At 37.9% G+C, this 16,264-nt stretch overlaps 1 protein-coding gene across 9 annotated transcripts in view; it reads right to left on the minus strand.

Moving 5' to 3' along the window:
* PDE4D (phosphodiesterase 4D) overlaps positions 1 to 16,264 on the minus strand; it is a 1,096,073-nt gene that overhangs the window by 142,950 nt on the left and 936,859 nt on the right. For all 9 annotated transcript variants that reach the window (XM_074952575.1, XM_074952583.1, XM_074952576.1 and 6 more), the window contains 3 exons: positions 14,517 to 14,553; positions 10,385 to 10,458; positions 5,255 to 5,304 (listed from right to left, as the gene is read on the minus strand). In XM_074952575.1, coding sequence (XP_074808676.1) covers positions 5,255 to 5,304; positions 10,385 to 10,458; positions 14,517 to 14,553 — 161 coding nt within the window. The remainder of the gene's footprint in view (positions 1 to 5,254; positions 5,305 to 10,384; positions 10,459 to 14,516; positions 14,554 to 16,264) is intronic.

Here is a 16,264-nt window from a genome sequence, read left to right on the forward strand (position 1 = left end):
TTCTTGGAGGTAGAGGGCTTTATATTTTCTTAGTTTGAGTTTTTAGCTACTATTAGTGCTTTGTAGAGCCATCTTTCTATGCCATTGATTACAGTATATAATTTAGTGTGGAGGGACTATTACCTAAGAGGTCTGGAATTTGCAGAGGTATGATTCCTAGAACTTGCTTCTCAATATACTCTTATTATACATTTTCTCACCTCATTTATTTTAATCTTTCCATTTCTGATTTGCATCTGTAGCCTTTTCTTTTCTTTTCTTTTTTAAAATGCAGCTGCTGTCATTTCTGAAAGGGCCTAATATGTGTGAATGTGGATATTTAGTTTTATTAATTTTTATTATAGTAAAAAAACTGCCTATCTTAGGCTGTAAGGAGCCTGATGAACTATTAAGAACAAATTCATAATAGTAAAATAAAACAATTGTAAAACACTGGTTGATTCCACCTCACAGCCATTCAGCAAGATGACATAAAAAAAAATTCCTTCACCTCTCAGTTCATTCCAAGAAAAGCCTAAAAACCACCCTTCAGAAGCTCTATTTAAAGAAACCACTAAAGGAGAACAATTGTTTAGAACATGTCAGACAGTGGGATATTTGATCATCAGTATCAGCTGTGGTTTTTAATGCATATACCTAAGCATGTTGGACAGTCCCTCTAAAGCCAGATTGTGGGGCAAGAACCAGGAGCTACGCTTTCCATGTGAATGTGGACAAATTAATGTCAGTAGGACATACTCCAATTAATAAGTAAATACTCCATATTGAACTAAACAACTACTGCCCATTTTAAAAGCCACCCATCTCTTTCCTCACCTTCAACCATGTAGCAATACTTTCTTTAAAGAGCTCTGGTCAAATGATCCAATGGCCTGGTTGCCATAATTCCTGCCAAACAGTTTGAAAATTTTTATTCATGTGCTACTGTACAATGAATTTCAGTAGCATCTCATTCCAGCTAAAGCATTTTTTCTCCTCGCATGTGCTTCCCTGAAATGAATATCTATAAAGAACAGTTCCTTTTGATCTCAGTGAAGAAAATCTATATTCCCTTCCTTATTTCCTTTGCATCCCTTCCTCACCTTTTCTTTTTCATACCCCCACCATGCTGCGTCTTACACTAGGAACTCCCTTCACATTCTGGCATGCTCCCTCTCCTCGTTCAAGTCCTTCCTGAGAACACAATTTTTCCAGGAAGCCTATCAACCTTAATCTACCACCCAAAGTGCTTATTATTTACTTTCGTGACAATACATCTTCCAGTCATCTAATTTAATAGACTTGTGCCTGGTGCCCTCAGGTTCCTGCTGGCGGTGTTAGCAGTGCTGTCTGTACTGCTGTGATGAGTGTTCCACTTGTCTGCTGGTAGGAATGTTTAGAGCACCGAGAGCAGCACTGACAAGAAGACTTTCCAGCAGCAAGGAAGCCAGATAGTCAGCACTTCAAACACCTCTGTCAAGAGTCCAAGGGGCAAGGGTGGCGCCAGAAAAGGATTGCTTTTTTCATTGTTCTGAGAAAGAATGATACAAGCATTTTTCCTGCCTTTCTCCCTTGGTGCATTGCTTTGGTGTAACATGCATTACCATGATTTTATATGGCTCAGGCAGGTATCTATGCAAACTTCTGTGCTTAGTCATGAAGGTCTGTTACTATGGAAACAACAATAATATCAAATACAACATTATGTCTAGGGATGGGCAAACCAGTTCAGGCAAAATACCATCTAGCTTCAACCCTTACTCATTAGCCAAAGTGAATCCTAATCCTTTTCATGGTCTGCAGTGATTTAATACTTTTCCCAACCCTTAAAGTCTTTTGGCCGTTCAGATCCGACCACCCTAATGTGTAGGTTGGTCATGGCAGATCTGGTGGCCTTTCTGGTGGAGCATGTTAACATTGCATTAAATTAAACTACTCCTACACTTCACTGCTCTCTACTGTTGCTCCCTTTAAATTTCCTAGCACAGAAATGTTTTCTAGTTAAATTGAACCCTGAGTGCACCTCATACCTTACAGGAATTCAAACCTCAAATGATATATTGCTTCTGACATGCACGTTGCACTCCAGGGATTAAGTAAAGGGAAACCTCCAGATCAGTGGGAAATTGTAAGAGCGCAACAGTGGCATCCAGCAGAGAGTATCCTGGGTCCTGCTGTTTGGGCAGCTATTCCTGCTGGAAGAAAGAAATTGGCACAAGGCCTTCCCTGGTAGAGGAGCTGGTAAGGCACTGGCTTGTGTGTGTGCGGATGTGCACGTACAGCCTCTCTTTAGGGTATCATCACATTGTGGGATGCAATCCAGACCAGAGAGAGGTTGTATCACCGCTCGGCCCATAACCCTGGGATCCTCACAATGCTTTGCCGTTGTAGTTCCTAACCTGTGCCCCCACAAACAGCCAAACAACTTGCCGGTCACACCCTGAGTGTCTATGTATAGCTGCAGCCTGCCAGCAACACCCCAGTCACATTCTGGATGCCAGAAGCCTTCGTTACCACCTGCAGGGTAACCCCAACACACACCCAGTCCTCAATATTCCCCAAAAACATGTATTCTGCACTGTCCAGCCCTCTCTGGGGCAGTTCAGATATTAGAGATCATTTGCCCTTATAAAGGGTTAATATACAACAGTTTGCTACTTTAATTGGAGTTACCACACAATTCATCTTAAACACAACATTGGATTAGTTTTGATTAAAAAATACAACTTTTTTAACTATAAAGAGATAGATTTTAAGTGAGTACAATTATAAGGTATTAAAGTCAGAAATGGTTACAAGAGAAATAAAGATAAAACACTTTCTAGTAACTAAAACTTAACAAACTAGACTTTGTTCGAGGTAAAATCTTTACCACGTGTTCCCGGCAACATTGCTAACCAAACTCTCAGGTCAGGATGCCCTCCCAAAGTCAAAGGGCTGGTTTCTTTGTCTTCTTATGTTAAAAAGATAGGGAGAGAAAGAAAGAGAGAATACATGGGGTCTTTTTTGCCCCTCACTTTTATTCCAGTTACCCTTTGAAATGCATTTTCCTAAGGGTTGCCCCTAGATAAAGTTCCTTCCCACTGTGAGGATGGAGACATGGAGTCTCATGGTGAAAAAGTTTCCACGTTGTTGTTGTTTATTAAAATGCAGATTTATCTGTTCCTGTCCTCCTTCTGTTGCCAAAAAATGGCCACTTGACTGGTGTTCGTGTAACCCACACAAACCACGTACAGAGAGAGAGAGAGAGAGAGATTAATGAGTTTGCTCTACAGCCTTAGCGAACAGTCTTATGGCTTTTAGCTCATGTGGTAGAGGCTCATGCACTAAGCTCCAGAGGCCCTAGGTTTGATCCCACCTGCCAATGACAAGGGTCTGTCAGCGTTACAAGTGGGGGCTCATCCGGGATTTCAACTGGGAAGTCTCTGAAGCTCAGGACACGCTTCCTCAGCTATGGGAAGTATGTAGCCCACACACCTCCTAGGTGTGGTGTTCTGTCCCATCTAGTGGCACTGAGACCACTTAGAGAGAGAGAGAGAGAGATTAATGAGTCTACTCTACAGCCTTAGCTAACACCCATATGGCTTTTAGCTCATGCAGTAGAGGCTCATGCACTAAGCTACAGCGGCGCAGGTTTGATCCCGCCCACTGATGACTGGTGTCTGTTGGTGTTACATTTTCCAATCAACTTTGATGACACCTGGCTAGAGGAGTTAATAGTCCTTTGTCTTTGAGCAACAAGTTCACTCCCTCTCAGGACTTCTCGGGTAAATACATGTAAGTCAAAATTTCAGCTTATGTTCATAACTTTGCATATAATGTTGTTACACACATTTCACCATATTATTGACCAGTGAGTTATTAGTTTTCAAATGATACCGCAACAAGGCATATTTTGTACAAAGATTATTACAGTAGTGTGTACGGTTTGAATATAGGAATGCTTTTGGTCACAATTATCAGATATTTTCTTTTATTATTTGGAATTTTTCTGTGCTACAGACTTTCTAAATCCTTGAATCTATAGGAAGGGGCCAAAATTAATGGAAAAAAAAAACCCTGAAACCTATCTCCTTTAAAGGCAATAGAGTCTGGATAATCAAAGTGTGAAAAACGGGGAATTTCTGCAATTAAAAATAAGCAGAATAGCCATCAATAATATAAATGCTTCATGGCTGCTAGCATGAAACCAACCCCCAATATTACCTCTTCAAAGAATGCATTAACAAGAGGTTATGGTTACAGTTGTCATGGGGAACAGTTACAATTAATGAGAGATCTATGCAGCTAGTTTTTTCCTAATTTCTTTAATTACCATGCATTTAAGAATTATTATAAAAGAATCTTAATTGTGGATGATTTTCAATGTGTAAAGAAGTGGGTTTTAAAAAGCCTAAAAGTGAAAAGCCGTTCAATCAAACTCTGATCCACATGTGTTAAGCAGGAAGCAGAGCTGTGCATAACTTGTCATGAAATCAGCAAGCGAGGTGAGCATTTGCAGCATCAGTGAACTTCAGGCAGACTTCCAAGTGCTATGGAGGAATTTAGACTTTATGAAGGAACCCATGCTGAACACAGCAATTGTACATTATTTCAATCCTAAACCAGGTCAAACTTTGTGGTTTTGGCCAAGCTTCACTTCAAGTATCAGGATTCACTCAAACTCTGAACTCAAAGTGCAACTCAATGAGTATGAATCCATCTGAACAAAACAAGCAAACAAAAAATGTTGAACAGGAAACTTACGATCCTAAGTCACTTACGTACTTTTGAAAACTTTCCACTGTCTACGCTGGGTACTAAATCATACTAAGACATTGCCTCAGTACCTGCAGAACTGCAATTTCCAATTAGTAGGTCAATTTGTTGCCTGTGCCTACATTTCAGTGCATCAATTTACCAATATACAGTATTACCAGATAGTCACTTATGGATACATGCAGAAGAAAATGAGGACAAAAGACCTTGGTTTATTGACATTTCCACCATCTCAAAAACAAAGTTTTGGAATAAACTCACATTAACATGAAGGATATATCTATATCTAGATATCCATGTCTAATATGACATATCACTGGAAAGAACTAATTTGCTATTTGTGGTAAAAATTAACCAAAATCTTATTTATAAAATAAACTTATGGATGTAAAAGAATACACTGTTTTTATTTCAAAAGAGCCATACATTTCTGAATTACATTTTGATTTAATAAATAATTATTTAGTTTCTGAAGACCATTATATTTTCACTTTGTGCTTATATTAATCTCTCTTACCTGTTATAGTTGCTTTGTTGATGGATGGTTGGTTACACATGGGTGACCGTCTGACAATGGGAAAAAAAAGGCATAAATGTGTCAAGTTTGTATATTAGTGCATTCTTTAAACCATTTGTTTGAAAACACTTTTATTTGAGAGATTATTTGGGGTTGGAATGTATAGAAACTGACAAAAATAGTTCATTCAGAGTACATACAGAGGTGAACAGAACTCACAAATGAACCTCATATTATTTCACAGCTTGCAAACTCCAGCTTGGGACGTTTTCAGGCATTACAACTGCACTGAAAAATTGTGCTTAAACACAGTTTACATTTACTTATATTTAAATGGAGTTGTAATACAGTTTGGGAAGGACCAGATCCTTATCTAGCACAATTACTCTAACCCCACATTACCTGGCCAAACAGGAGCAGGCCTGCATACCACCTAATACAACTTTACATTCATTCAACTATAAAGTTTTTGGGATGGTTGCAGTGAATCCATACCCAATCCCCATTTGCAGTGACATGCAAGTAGATTCTTTGGAGCTTCCAGAATTCCAGAAGACCTGGAGTGAAATCTCATCCCCACTGAAGTCAATGATTCACACTGACGTCAATGGAGCCAGGATTTCATGACCCCTGATTTGGAAATTGAAGGGCATTGACCATGACATTAATTTAACCCTCTTAGTCTACTTGGCTACAGAGTGTATGTAAATGTGGAAAGAAAAATAAGGAATGATAAGAATGCCACAATTAATTATGAACCTGGACGCAGAGCAGGGGTAGGCAAACTTTTTGGCCAGAGGGCCACACTGGGGTTGCAAAACTGTATTGAGGGCCGGGTAGGGAAGAGCATATTTTAACTGTTGTATTTCTACAAACCATAACTAGTACAAACTCCCAAAGTCCTCAGAGAGAACCTACAAACCTTATTAAATACTATAAAACCTTGATTCATTCCCTTAGCACCCTCCATCCTGTGCACTGAATGAGGCAGGGCTCCTATAGAAAAAATATCATGCGACCCTGCAATTAGAGACTGAAGATTATTGTGACGTGTGTGCACAAAGATAAAATAAAAGTACAAAGGAGAAGGAACAGGCAACCTTAATTCCAGTATTTCCTAATTTTGAATGCTGACTATACAACCAATATATGTTCTGTTAATTTAGTTTTTTAAATCTAATATAATATAAATTGTGTGAAAATTCCTGCTGCATACAATAAGGTAGACCAGTCATATTGGTATTACTTTGATATTAAATTGGTACTAATATGAAGCTTTTAGAATACAATTTCAATAGACAGCATTCTAAAAAGAAACTGTCTAGCGTCAAATCCCTCACATTGGGATACTACAGCATAGAGGCATGTCTCCTGGCTGGGAGATGGCAGTAGCCCACCTTGGGGAAAGGTTACACTGAATATTATATAATAAGGCCCCATGAATCAACAGTATGTAGGAGAAGGAAAATTCTGAATTCAAACTAGGCAAACAGAGCTCACTTAGCCTCTTCTGGCAAGTCTATCTAGGAGAAGAAAAACTCTCATTTCAAATCTGAGCAATCCAACCACTGATAGCTGTCCCTAGCAGGCCAGCTGGCTATGCCATGGCATTCCCACGAGCTGGACAGGGTGGACTGGCCTAACAATCCATTATATTTGAAACTCACTTATTACAGAAACAGGACAGTAAATCAAATTGATTCATATGAATTTTACCCATGGCTAACAAATGGAAATAGATTTTGGCTAATGGCTAAACATGTATGTATTGTGAGCTGGAATGTGAGAAGTCTATTTGCTCTAGACCAGACTGAACTAGTAGTGGAGGAGTTAAATTATCAGTTTCCTTGCTGCCATGCAGGAGACAGGTACAGGAGAGTTGACAGTTGGAAAATACTTTGAACATTCAAGTGGACAAGTGAAACAGAGATGGGGTTATTTTAGTGGTGAATAAGAAAAAGTTACTTTAGTGAACAGCTGGAAACTGGCATCTGAACAGATTGTCATAGCAAGGTTTCCTGCTGCCTCCAACAACCTATGCATAGCTGTGACCTGCTGTTATGCACCAGCAAAAGAAGCAGAAGAGGAAGAGGAGGATGGATTTTATCAACAACCAGATAGCAATGTCAACGAGATTCCTGATTATGATATGAATCTAATAATGAGAGATGTGACTGCAAAGGTTGGTAGCAGACAGAGTAAGCAAATGAATAGTGTTGGACCAAACAGCATTGGTCCATGTTAGAGTCTACAGAAGTGCAGAGTGTGGCAGTGATCATGAACCACTAATAAGAAAGTTTAAGATTAAGTTAAAGTCTAGGAAAAATATGAGAACAATTGGCACCAAATTTGTTGTTGATAAGTTAAAGCATAGCTCTGCAAGGAAGGGATACAAGATGCACTTGGAGGGCATTTCAGGCTATTAATTTGTGATGATGAAGACATTTCACCACAGACTGCATGGGAAATATTCAAGAAAGTGATACAAAACACAGTGGATGAAATTATTGGAAAGCATAAGAAAATAAGGAAAAGCCAAACAAGCAACGAAACACAAACATTACAGGAAAAGTGTAAACAAGCCAAGACTGCTGGGAAAGCAGAAGAATTAAAAGCATTATGCAAAACCGTTACGATATCACAAAGAATGGACAAAGCAAAAGTTTGCAAAAGAAGAGACTCAAGGAGGCTCAACATGAGAAGACATCAAGAAAACAAAATATGAAAACAATATACAAAAAGCTAAGTTGTATGGCAACACAATCAAGCCAATAATGCAAGCAATAAAAAGGCTATTGGTGGATTGACAACAAATGCCAAAAAGGTGTTGGAAGTAGGGAAGAAGCATTTTGACAAATTGCTGAACCCTACAGTTCATCTGCAAGCATTCCAGATATGCTAGATGAACAAGGCAGCTTGCAAGACAGAATACAGACCAGCACTGAACCACCATTAGAAAAAGAGAAAGAGAAATGAAGCAGTTAAAAAATGGGGAAATTGCAGGAACACACAACATAAAAGCTGAGCTGCTAAAAGCCAGCAAGACAAGTGCTATCCAAGTACTAGAAAAAATATACAAGTAAGTATTGGAGCAAGAGGAGAAGGCAGATGTCTGGCTAAAGGCAATACTTGAACCAACCTTGAAGAAAGGAGATCCTGGTGTTCCAAATAATTATAGAGGCATAGGCTTATTGTCAGTACAGGGAAAAATCATGACAAAACTACATCAACAGATTAAGGCCAATTTTAGAGGAAGTAGTGGTGAGAAATACAGCAGCTTCAGACCAGGCAAAAATTGCACCGATCAGATACTCATGCTCCAACAGTTGATGGAAAAAAAGCAAGAATGGAGATTAAAGATCTTTGCTGTTTTCATTGACTTCAGTCAGGCTTTTTGATTTAATTTGGAAAGAAGCATTAGAGAAAGGAGCAAAATCATATGAAGTTCCAGATAATATGATTGCAATTATAAAAGCTCTGAACAAAGACTCATACGCTGCCATAAGAACTGGTGGAAAATTTAGCAACTGGTTCAAGTCAAAGTTTGCTGTAAAACAAGGGGACATGGAAGTATCGTTGCTTTTCATCTGTTCGTAAACTGAATATTAAGAATGTTAGATGAGTCAGAGGGTTGACGTTGGATAATCTAGAGTTAAACTCCTCAAATTATGCAGGTGATGTACAACAGGCAGAGAAGTTTGAATTAATTATGATAATCTTTGCTACCTTGGAAAATTGGTGTAGTTGACTTGGACTTACAATAAGCACCAAGATGAAGTGATTGCATTTTGGAATAGGGACAATAAATGTAGAAGTGATGAAGTCATAAAACGAGTAGAATCTTATGTGTATCTAGGAAGCTTGATCAGTGCCAATGGTTCCATCAAAAATGAGATTAAAAGGAGATGTGCCTTTGCTACAAGTGCTGCAAGAAATTGATGAAATTATTGAGCGATAAAAACATTATGTTCGGTACCAAAGTGAAAATTTATCAAACTAGTGTACTAACTATATAACTCTATGGACGGAAGCAGCTGCATTAAATGAAACGGACATCAGAAGGCCGGAGGTAGTAGAGAAAAAGGGCAGGTATAAAGTGGAATGATTTTAAGACAAATGAAGAAGTTAGAAGGAGAGTAGGATGTGAATTTAGGGTATAGGACTGGCTACAATTGAAAATATTATGATGATGGCAACACTGCAGAAGACCGACAGCGATAGGATGCCAAAGAAAATAATGCAAGCACACTGACGGTCAGTTTGACCAAGAAGCTGACTACCAACTAGATGGCTGGACGTTGTTTGCAGGGACATGACCAGACGGGGCTTAATGGAGGAACAAGCCAAGGACAGGAATGAATGCCAACACTGTTAACTGCTCCCTGTGTCTACAAAGATGCGCCAGGATGAAAGAGTGTCAAATTATTTTAGAAACTAACAATGCACTATAAACAACTTCTGTCTTGTAACTACAGTGACAAAAAACCCAAGTTCTACTCATAATTTACAACATTAACCACTATCCACAACTCCTTAATGGAATTACAGCTGTATATTACATGATTTTTTTTTGTATGTAAAACAGGTTTCACTGGTGTTAATTGAGACTACATTTCTGTAGTAATGTTGGAAAAAAATGTTGTATGTGTTATTTCTGTTTTATAATCAGACTTCAATAGGTATGCTAAGACTCTATTAACATATATTTTCAAACAAAGGTTTCACTGTCCTGGACTCAATAGGCAGAATTTTAGGATCAGATCCTGCTAGTGAATTGCCATGTGTGTAGTGGTTCACACACTTGGATCCAGTTGCAGGATCCCTTACACATGACTAATTTGATGCAAGTCACAGATATTGGTTAGAAGTTACTCCCAAGTTTAAATAATCACATTGTAGGTAAGGTACTGCAAGATAAAATGATGGCTGTTGGCTTAGTTTTAATGTTTAACACTGTTATTTCAAAATATTAATCGAAAATTAACTGGTCATATCATTTGACATCATTTGAGGCTTTTACAAGTCTAATAGCACGGAATGCACTCTGAAATGTAAAGACATCACCCTTAGTTCTAACATTTAATAAGCACCACTCCAAAAAGTTCAGAGGGGAAAAGAGTCTGCACTCACTTGTTGGGTGCCCGATCTGGTAAGTTGGTTAATGCAGCAAAATTATTCCGTACAGTACGCAGGCTGGCCAGCACCTGGAACAAAGAAAGATGTTTCATTCTGAATTCTTGCATGTGATATTGATTTATTGCCACTCCGCTGTGTTAAAGGCAAAAGTAAAATGCATTACAAAATGTTTCCAGGCTTGTTTTAATGTCTGAAGACTGAACATTATTTAACAATAAATCTTTTGTAAAACAAGAACAACAGTTTATGGCTTTCCCCCCTTCGCTAAACAACTCATTATTTGTTTAAAGACACACTCATGTGAAGAGGAGGAAAGTTTTTCACAGAATGCAATTTAACTCTCCAAAATGACCAAAAAATAATTCATGTTTTGAGAAGAATGGCCCACTAATACCTAGCACTGCATACATAAAAATGATTACATGATTTTCCATTTGCACAGCAGCAAGCTTTTACATTTTACATACAGTTTGAATAAAATGTAGTGAAAAAAGTTACCAAATTCATATGCCTTGCCTATATGAACACTAACAAATATGTGTGTAGACAATGCATTTAGTAGAATGCTAGACCTGAATATAAACAAAGGATAATGTCTAGATTATTATGTCTAGATAATGTCTAGATTACACATGAACCAGAATGGGGCATGGAATGAATATAAGAGACAACAAAAATTAGAAGAAAAGATTTGCTGCTTTTTAAAGAAAGAAAAAAAGAGTAATCAGAAGAGAAAATACTAGATAGAACTGAGGGAAAAAAAGAGTATGAAGATATTGTAGAAAGACAGGGTGAGCTGGAAGTGGGAAGGGAAAAAAGGACTAAAGGAAAAGAGAAAAGGTGCAAAAAATAAGGAAAGATACAGGCTTGGCTTTATAGTGAATTTGTATTTAACTTGTATAACCCTCTGTTCTACTCTTCTGGCAGATATCCTATATATCCTGTCTGTGAAGGAGGAGAAAAAGGGGAAGGGATGTGGTTGCTAGCTGTATTTTGAGTAACTATGCTGAAATGGCTAGATATTTATCTTGGACATATAGTTACATTATTGATTATCTCTAGGGGACAGATTCCGGTTGCTCCTGGGCAAGTTGTGAGGATGAGGGGAGGAAACATGGAGCCCTTCCCTAGTTGTGCAAGGGGAGCCAGAATCCCACTCTTTGAACTCCTTGAGTGGAAAGCGTAGCAGATCACAGCACTGTGAAGATTGCTTGACACATCAAAAAGGCCAATACTTCTTTCCCAAACAGTGCACTAGGTGATGTTCCGAGAATAATGGTGGTGAGGGAGACGCATGCTGCACTCCCATGCTGCTTCTCTATGTGCTCCCCTCAACGCCTGCCAAAGCATTCTACAGCACCCTGCAGGCAGATTGCTTCCAGCATCTGCTGCAATGCACCGGATCGCCACACACACCCTTACAGTGGCTACAGGTTTAAAAGTAACAATACATTAGTTACTAGTGACAGTGAATTCTAGAGTTAAATAAATTATTTAACAGATTTATAGTTCTGGCTTTTCTGTTTGTTTTTCCTTCCAATGCGAATATTCCTGTGTATAAAAAATAATACTTGTTTGTAAGTGTTTGTAGGATTGAGGCCTACAAGGGAAAACCAATTAATAAAACTTCACCTCTCCCTTCTAAGTGAACACACCTCTGCTACACAAGGTTTAATCACTCAATACAACTGTTCTTCATTTCAAAATCAAAACATAGGCAAATGTGTGATCATGCAATGAATGAAATCCGCTATGCCTATTTTTAATGTATCATGCTAGACGACTACAGAAATTGATCAGACCTAACTTCTAAAATAATTCCAACTTTATTTTATTTTTAAAACTGGAATGCATAGAATAAGTTAATTACAATAGTTTCATTACATTAAAATATGAAAAAACCCCAAATATTCTAATAATAATGATATATTATTTATTGTACAGTAAAATATTATTAGGTATGGGCCAGATTATGCACTACATGGCATAGTACTCTGTTCTACCTCCAATAAAACAGTAAGTGGTTGGTAGGCCTTGGCCCTTACTGACTACCTTTAATAACAACTGAGCTACCACCACCAAGTGGCTTATAGTTACATGAAACAAAGCCTCCTGCACAACTGAAGCAATTAAGGAAGCCTAGAAATAAACTCAGATCTGTTCCAAATTCCATCACCCAATTTCAACAGTAATGACTACATTAACTAAAATTATTGCTGTGTTATTTGCGTAATGAAAATGTATCTGACAAGAAAAAAAGAGCTCTTTCTGAGGAACATATTAGAAAGGTAACTGGGGGGATGTGTGACTGGGATGACGTGTGTAGATTATATAAACAGAGTGCCCAATTCCGGAATCTTTATTAAGGCCCCAATCATGCAAACTGATCTGCTTGGGTAGACCCCTGTGCCCTCTCAGAGCCCTAGTGATGTCAACAGTGCTCTGCATAAACGCAGGAGTTTGCATGTTCAAATCCTTTTGCAGGACCAGGGCCTAAATTTTTACTCAATCCTTAACTCAGGCAAAGTTCCCCTTCAAAGTCAACAGGTGTTTTGTCCCAGTGCAAAAATCAGTAAATCTAACCTAGTCTGTCTACTTACTGTTTTCCAAGGGAGCTCATAACCTGTTTTATTTGAATGTTATATAGTGTAATTAAGATTGGCATAAAGAGGTCGAGAAATAGTAAATTTGATAATGCATCAAGTCTTTTCCAGTACTAGGGTAGGCAAGTTTTCCTTACTGGGCCAATTTTTTCTCCAGGTATAACTCAATTCAAGTTAATAGAGTTACAGCTATAGATAATTTGGTCTACTGTGGTGTGTGTTTGTGTGTGTGGGTGTGCGTGTGTGTATTTTGTATAGGATTCTTTCGAGGGCCTAATACGGCAAGGAAGAATATTGCAATATTTTTTGTTGCTATTTCAGCTGTAATTCCTTGTGTTCAGTTATTTTTGGGAAAGCGTTTGCAATTCGGCACTCTGAAAATGGTCAGGCTCAGTCTTTTCTCCTCCAATAAAAGGAGAACAGAGAAAACCTTATTGCCAGCTCTCAAGAGTTTTACCCAGTGCCCTGTCAGCTGCATGGTTTCAGAGTAGCAGCTTTTATGGTGGGTCATGAATGACAAGATGATCTCTTATGCAGGTAGGTGCCAGTCCAGTCCTGACAGACCAATATGGATCCCAGGTAAACCATGTACTATTGCTTAGCTCACTGAAGTTCTCATAACTATATTTTAGTAATATTCATTTTGTGACATGCACAAACATCATGCTAAGAAAATTTGGATGCTCAAACTGAAGGAGGACATTGTTCTTACTTTACTCTACTATGTCTCACCCTTCCTCTCCTCTTTCGTCTCCAATCACATACAGCTCCATGGGCTTAGTTCTACCGTTAGATACACAGAGGCAACTCTCAGTCACTTCAGTGAGAGATGCCCACATCTACTTGAGAGGAAAATGTGGTCCCATGAGTTCAGAAATTCACCACTGAAATACTTAACTTTTGATATATCATAAGACAGCTATATTGTTAAAATGTATCCATGATTTATATTTAAGTGATAATTATATTTGAATTGATATTTTGTAAAACATAATAAAACCTGGATCGAATCGAAGAAGAATCGAAACTAAATAATTAATATATGTGATTCTGTAAGTGAACATATTCTGTGCAGAAATTATTATATATAAAAATATCTGCAAATAAAGAGCTGAAAGTGGCTAGTAAACTGTGGATGACAGAGTATACTGACATTTTAACAGCAGGAGATCACAGTTTTGTCCTGTTGATGGCACAATAGCACTATGACTTGACACAATATTTGAGGAGAAATAAAAATAGGTTATTTTGTAGTTTATGTAACTGCTTTTTATTACACAAATAATCAGGGGTAAACCAATAAAAAAGAGCTGTAGGTAACATCTGTGGCAGAATCAGCTTGTTGACAAAGTTATTTTTTTTCTTTTCCTTCCCCGAAGCAAGCAAGAAATCTGATTTCAAGATAAGAGACAGGAAACAATGGGTGTGACCATGGGGCCCTTCAAATGTAAACTGTAACATCACCTGAAAATTAGATTATTCATCATATTACTTCATATGGATATATGATAAGTTGTGCCTACCTGAGCGAATGGTGTCACAATCAAGTCATCTCCGTGTCTGAAAAATAAACAAAATTATAAATTAGATGTTACTCACGACTATTCTCAATGAAGCTACTTTTAAAAATATCAGGACATAAATTAAGTCTTATAAATTACTTTAGTTAACCTCAGTCTTATTCCTCAATATCCATTCATCCCAGCTGCTTTAAAAATGTCTCTGAAAGGAAAACATTTAGCAGTTATCCAATCACCCGGTGGCTTTATGGGACCGCTGGAGAACCAGTTGATTTTTACGCTGCATGTTGGACAGATGAACACGGACACACAGGATGAATCAGCAAAGATCACATTCCCAAACTTCCATTTTCCCCCCTTCTTTGAAACTAAATGGAATCTCTTTCATATAAGAATTAACCAGGCATGCCTGTGTGGCTGGTAGCACCCACAATTAGTTTTGGTGGAGGGACCCAGCCCACCTAAATATTGAAAGTGATTTGCATTAAGTGTTACTAACAGATTATACTTTGTGAGCGTTGGACAAGCTAGTAACTGCAGATGACTGGGGACTGCATCACAGACTAATAAAAACCTAGTTAAACTTTTAAACTGACTAACATATCTGAAGTTATATGGGAGTGTTACTTAATGTGTGCGGTTGCTGTAGCAACCACACCCACACTATGCTAGGTGATGTAGGCGCAAAGTGTCATAATGATGTGTCTTAGTGGAGGAGGGAGGGAAAGGGGGTTATTATTTCTTCGGTAACGAAAACTTCTTGTTGGAGGAAACTGGGTAATTCCCACTTCCCTGGTGAATAAAATTTCAAAGTTATACATAAACTACCACAGATAGTCACGGCCTGTGTGCGATATTTTGCATTTAGTTACCAGAGGTACTGAGTAACCACAGAGCGAAGAAACTTAGAGGGCTGACATATATATACAGTTTATCCATTCTTTAATGACATTTTCACAGGACTGTGACTGATAATGAATATACCGTAATTAACTCATGACAGATACATACATAATCCGATAAGTCATCATTTGAAATATTTTTCCCCAAATATGCTCCAATATGAATAATTTGTCTAATATTACTTTTATGGAATAAGGGTTCTAATCCTAGAGTTACCTGGCATCCATGTTCTTTTCAGAAAAAATAATAATGCTAGCTTTATCCAACTAGCTGGAGTTAGGAGTTTCTAATTTTTATTTTTTAAATAAGGCAAAGAGAACAGTCAATAAAGCCAGAAAATGATTCACAAAGAAATAATTTAATAAGAATTTGTTTTTAATATGCCTGCTTTATGCCTGCAATAGATATGTCACACAGGTTATAGATTGCAGCTTTAGCACCTGAAATCATTCATCCAAAATTGTTACTGACAGTTTGTATTGTAATGTGCTTAAAATTTTAAACCTATTTTCAATAAGGAGCTTTCCTTCCACTGGGAAAAATTAAATATATATGAGAGAAAGAGGGAGTGTGTTTAAAAAAGGGACTTTTCATATTAATAAAAAGGTCACTTCTCAGGAACTTTTATGATTAAAATAGAAATTTGACTGGCATTTGATTTGCTAGAAAGTGATTGTTACTATTTAGATAGTGCCCACAAGATAGCAGGTGATTTATAGGTGTTGCAACATAGTGGTCCCAAAAGGCTCTGAATGTAAGCAGACAGGCTCAGATCAAATAGAAATTAGGAGCCCAAATACCTTTGAAGATCTGGGACATTCCAACAAAGGATGGGGAATAGGATGAAA

The sequence above is a fragment of the Natator depressus genome, chromosome 5 (genome assembly GCF_965152275.1).
Source record: "Natator depressus isolate rNatDep1 chromosome 5, rNatDep2.hap1, whole genome shotgun sequence".
In the NCBI taxonomy this organism is placed as follows: Eukaryota; Metazoa; Chordata; order Testudines; family Cheloniidae; genus Natator; species Natator depressus.